Raw genomic sequence first — 5437 nt, 5'->3', positions numbered from 1 at the left:
ACAGGTAAGATATTTTACCGCTTTGAAATAATCGGCGATGTTTACTAGTTAGTTTTTAAAAATTGATATTTTCTTTTTCTTATTAAAACAATAAAAGAGAATCTTAAGCGCACAAAAAGATAAGCAGCGGCTGTAAGTAACAGTCACCCCGTGGCAAGAAAAGAGAGGTTCGCTGCGTATATCTAGAAGCGTAATTTGACGGGGTCCGGCCGTTTCATCCTAGTGGGGACGGGATTTACTCTTCAATCCTCACGCATCTCGCTTTCCCCCTCTTCTATATAAACCCCTTGACGCTCCCTTTTGTAACCACTCACATGTTCTGGGAAGCTTAAACAGAGAGAGAGAGAGAGAGAGAGAGAGAGAGCTGATAGAGAGAGAGATAGTCTTTGGGTCCTTCAACTGCTGCAGAAGGTTTCTCGAAGAAAAAACAAACAAGTTTCTACGGCAGTTGAAATATATAAAAGATCCATCATCTCTTGTTTTCATAACTTATTTCACAAAGTTTGAATCAAATCACATACTGTATTTGTAGAATGGCTCGTTCTTTCTCAAACGCCAAGGTTATCTCTGGCCTGATCAACGAGGCAATCAACGGCAGAGGATTCTCAGCTGTTGCATCCCAAGGAGCTGCTGTGTCCAAGGCAAGAAGCGGTGCTGCTGTAATGAAGAAAACAGGGGAGGAGGTTACCAAGACCACCGAGAAGATTTCCTGGGTTCCAGATCCTCGTACTGGATTCTACAGACCAGAGAATGTTGCTCAGGAAATCGATGCGGCTGAATTACGTGCTGCCTTCTTGAAGAAGCATTGATGAAATTACTAATTCATGCTATCAATAAAATCTGATTACTACTACAACATGTTCTATGATAAAAGAAAGGGGGGATCGATGGATATACGTGGGTTGTGGGGTGGTTCGGATGCTTTGGCCTCGTGGGCTCTCGGCTTGTGTTGTGACATGTTAAGCGGATCTTGGCTTGATTTGATTATTGTTATGGCACGCATCTCTAGCCCTCTCTGTTTAAGGAAAGAAAAAGATTTCACAGATTTCTTATGTAATTTCTTCTGAGAAGTTTAACGATGGTTAATTACAATATAGTATTCCACATGATCCCAGATTATTGATCTTTTTTCTTCTTTGTATATGAGAACTATTAATTGTTCATAACAGGGACTAACAGGTTGAGTAAAAAAATCTGAAAAATCAATTAAATAGAAAAAAATTAAAATAAAATTAATTAAAAAAACTAAATCTGAAAAAAAAACTTAGCTAATTATAAAATTAATTAATACACACACTAATCGAAATTGCGTAATTTCCTTTTTGGTCGTCTCTGCCTTCCTAAAAGTTTTACACAACTTTCGGTTGCTGAGAGTGGCATTGTCTATTCATTGTATGCCAATAAATGGTTTAATAATTGACGACATTAGTGAATTTTTATTTTATTTGTTAATCTTTTATTTGACTTTTTTTAAGCATAATTTTAAAAAACTTAGTAAAGTAACACAATGAAAAAAATATTTAAAGATACAATATAATTTGAGTTGCAAATTCGACCTACGATTTTATTTAAAATTAATACCTAGAGAACCTCTTTCTTCCTCTTTCTCTCCCCATAGCAACCCTCACCTCCCCTTTTCCTATTGTTAGTGACCTTCTTTCTCTCTCCCTCTCCCCCCACAACGAAACCCTTCAAAAAAACCATCGATATAACCCATTTCTCTCTCTCTAGCCTTAGATCGCCACCCCTCTCTCTTTCACTCCCCATCTCAACTCATCCAATTTTTGACCAAAAACTGTCACCAATCACCATCACTATTTATATTCTATATTTAGAGGTATATTGAACATTTTTCCTCTATTAATTTGATGTCATTTATGCTAATTTGTGTTAATTTGATTTCATACCATGTTAGGGTTGGTTAATTAGATATAATTTAAGTTGATAACTAGGTTATTTTATAAAATAATCAATGATTTTAGAATATTACTAATTATAAATTAACAAAATTATTTTGGATGAGTTAATGTTGATTTAGGTTAAATTATAAATTATACCGAATTACATATAAAATAATAATATTAGCTATCACATACATGAATTTGATTGATAATTTTGTTATGATAGCAAAATTTGATGAATGTAGGTGTTCACTAATTAATTTGATGAATTTAGGTTACAGCCAATTATATTAGCGTTATGATTTTATTAATAAATTATGCACTTAGATTAACCAAGATATTAATAAATTAGAATTATATTTTGTTTACACTTAGATGAACCAAGATATTAATAAATTAGAATTGTATTTTGTTGTATTGTTTCATAGAATGCCTAGTATGTTTTTAATATTATGCTTTCATGCTGGCATTAGTATTAATAACGACAATGATATCACTTATAATAAAGGAAGCCATGAATTCCCAACTGCTACATTAGACACATCACTTAACGAGTTAAATAAAACGTTATGTGATTAACTTCAGTGGAATATATTCAAAATTGAAGTTGAAATTACTTGGAGGATATTATAAACCAGGGTTAGTCAAGTTTGTTATGTGAAAGTATCAATCTGTAGTGATGGAAATGTAAATTCAATGTTTGGGTTTGCGAGGTTTAATGAGATTGATATGTTGGAACTCTATTTGAATAGCAGACCTAGACAAAAAAAAAAAATTCTTCTAGTATGAAGATTACTTAGGTTCCTAGCAACTCTCAGAGAACTACACAAGCATCACGAGCAGCTAGTTCATCTAGGTTGGGTGGTAATGCAAGTAAAAAAATATTGGTGCGATAAATTATTAATATGGAACCTCAGTTAGGTATGATATCTACTCCATATTGCTATGAAGAATCCAAACTAAATGACGGTAAAGATGATCAAGATGCTTGTGTGATCGCCATTATAGTGGTTTACAAGGAATGATTGAGACACAATGTGACTGTCAATACCAAGTAAACACCTAGCTTATAGTTGGATGTTTTAATAAGTTGAACCCCAACTAAAAGTCATGAGGTAAATCGCTACTACTCATTTAACTAAGAATTTGCTTTATTTGCAAAAAATAAAATGCATAAAGGCATTAATCTATATTCAACGTACTTATGCATGAGCAATATGTAAAAGTCATGGTAAAGTAGTAAAAGAAAATATATCTTAAGATTAAAAAGATATAAATAAATAGGCAAATAATCAAACAAACAAAGCTCAATTTGGCCAGACAAGTCCCCAACGGAGTCACCATCCTGTCATGGTATGTACGATGTTGAATGATGGTGGTGCCTCCTAGAAGTTAAAGAGGGTTTTGGATTTAATCATAAAGTTATGATTTTGAAGTTCGGGAGTCGCAACTTAGAATTATAATTAATGAAAAATCTAATGGTTTGTGAGAGTTTGAGTAAGGAAACTAGTTGTGCAATGGGAGGATGCATCATACCTTACCTAAGCTAAACTACATTGCATATTGATTATTTTCTAAGTTATGTTTCTATTTGTTGGTTTCATTTAAGGTCTAATGTAGATCTCCATTTGTGAGGAAATTTTTACCTTATTAGATTAAGTCCTAACAATTCTAATATTCATATTTAACATCGCATTTATTTCTTAGATATAATTAATTCGTAACATTTTGAATAACAAACTAATTGTTGTGAGATTTTTGATATTTTAGTCAAACTCTAGTAGATACTCCTAAACTGATTACAATATCTATTTAGCTTTTTTAAAACATGATAAAAATGTAATTTTATCTTTAAAAAAAAAACATGCATGACAAACCTTTAGGATTTGGCCGTATGGATGAAAAAAAAAATATATTTTTTATTTTTTTAAATAAATATTTTTTATATTTTTTTGAAAAGAAAATCAAATATTTTGATACTAGGTTTGTATTTTATTAGGTAAATCTATGACCCGATATTAGACAATTATTTTATAAAAAACATGTGATGGGCCCACCTATAATTTTAAAAATGCTCTTTTGAAAAATTTAGAAGTTTTTTTTAATTTTTTTATTTTTAAAAAATGGGTTGCTCAGGCCCAAAGCCTAAGCTTGGCCTGGTCAGATTAAGTTAGGCTGACTATTGGCCTAAGAATCCTTTTTTTTTTTTTTTATTGGGCACAATGAAGCCCAACCATCTGAGCAGGGCTAAAACAGGTCCAACTTAGGTAACATAGTCATTGACCCAACCTAGTGACTTTGTTAATTAATTGTATTACATGCAGAACGTGAATTTATGTTCTACATGTAGTGGCCATGAAAGGTTTACAGCAGGGGGAAGAGATGAAGGTGGTGTGGCTGTCAGTGGAGGAGGTCTAGCTTGTAGTTCACGACAAGGCTAGAGATGTTGATAGAGATTATCGCGTAGAAGAAAACGAAAAAAACTTTACAGTGGTGTGGCTACTCACAAGGGGAGGTGGAGAGGATGAGTTGGTGAAGGAGATACACGACTGTTGGTGGAGGAGATTGGTATTGGTGAGGTTGTAATGGCTAAGGATGCGATGGAGGGAGATGAGAGCAGTAATGGCAGGAAAAAAAACTAGGAAGAGGTTGATTTTTTGCCCATTTTGCACTTAAAGTTCTTGCTTCTCAATGCCTAAAATCCACTTCTATTTATGAAGGGTGGGAGAGAGATATCTTGTATTTATCGGGAACCAATCTTAGCCCTTAATTGAAGAAGAAAAGATCTCAACCATTAGCTCAAAGTTGTCATCATAATCTGTGAAACTTGGACTGTTGATGGCTTATTTGGTTGGCCTTTTTGGGATTGTGCCATGGTGCCAACAAGGGCAATCACTCGGTAAGAATTATGCTAGGAAGTAATACAATGTTAGGCCATTCTAAATATGTATGACTTCTTCAATTTGGTGGAGAGATGAAGCATTAAAAGCTTTAAAAAAATAGTCACTCGAGCAACTTTTCTAGTACAAAAGGAAAAAGATGATGAATAATAACTAAATGACAAGTCATTTAGCTTTCTCTATTTTTTTTTGTCTCTGCTGATCAAAACGAAGTTGTTTTGGTCAAAAAACAACGTTTTATTTAAACAAAACAGTGTCATTCTGACTACTTAGGGTTTTAATTTAGGATTTGACTAAAGGTCAACTTAGTTTTTTAGCTTTTGATTTATTTTAATCGCATCCCTGGGTAACTTCAAACTTTTAATTCTATACAATTTTACCTCACCAAACTTCAATATCAACCCTAAATTTCAGTATTTTTTTCATTTTGATCCTTGATTTTGGATTTATATAAATTAACCCTTAATTTTAAACTTTAATTTTCTTCAATTTCACCCTTGTTTTCTGATACGACCAAAAGATTAATGTCTTCTTTCAAGTGCAGGAGTGTTGAAGTAATAAATAACCCGGCAAGACCGGGGTTGAACCATAAGGAGGTTAATTGTATAAATTATAGATAACAATAATATAACAACA

General features: G+C 33.0%; 1 protein-coding gene across 1 annotated transcript; it reads left to right on the top strand.

Annotated features, from left to right (window-relative positions):
• The first annotated feature begins 318 nt into the window (after positions 1–318).
• SAG21 (senescence-associated gene 21) lies at positions 319–877 on the top strand. The gene has a single exon (XM_011011133.1). It carries the CDS (start codon positions 534–536, stop codon positions 807–809), a length of 276 nt encoding a protein of 91 aa, XP_011009435.1. The 5' UTR covers positions 319–533; the 3' UTR covers positions 810–877.
• The last annotated feature ends 4560 nt before the right edge of the window (positions 878–5437 follow it).

The sequence above is a fragment of the Populus euphratica genome, unplaced genomic scaffold (genome assembly GCF_000495115.2).
Source record: "Populus euphratica unplaced genomic scaffold, PopEup_1.0 scaffold545.1, whole genome shotgun sequence".
In the NCBI taxonomy this organism is placed as follows: domain Eukaryota; kingdom Viridiplantae; phylum Streptophyta; class Magnoliopsida; order Malpighiales; family Salicaceae; genus Populus; species Populus euphratica.
Note: the sequence above shows the minus strand (reverse complement) of the source record. Positions and strands in the feature narration are given on the sequence as shown.

What these genes read in the sequence shown, in the direction of transcription:
- SAG21 (XM_011011133.1), top strand. Translation starts at nt 534, where the DNA reads ATGGCTCGTTCTTTCTCAAACGCCAAGGTTATCTCTGGCCTGATCAAC.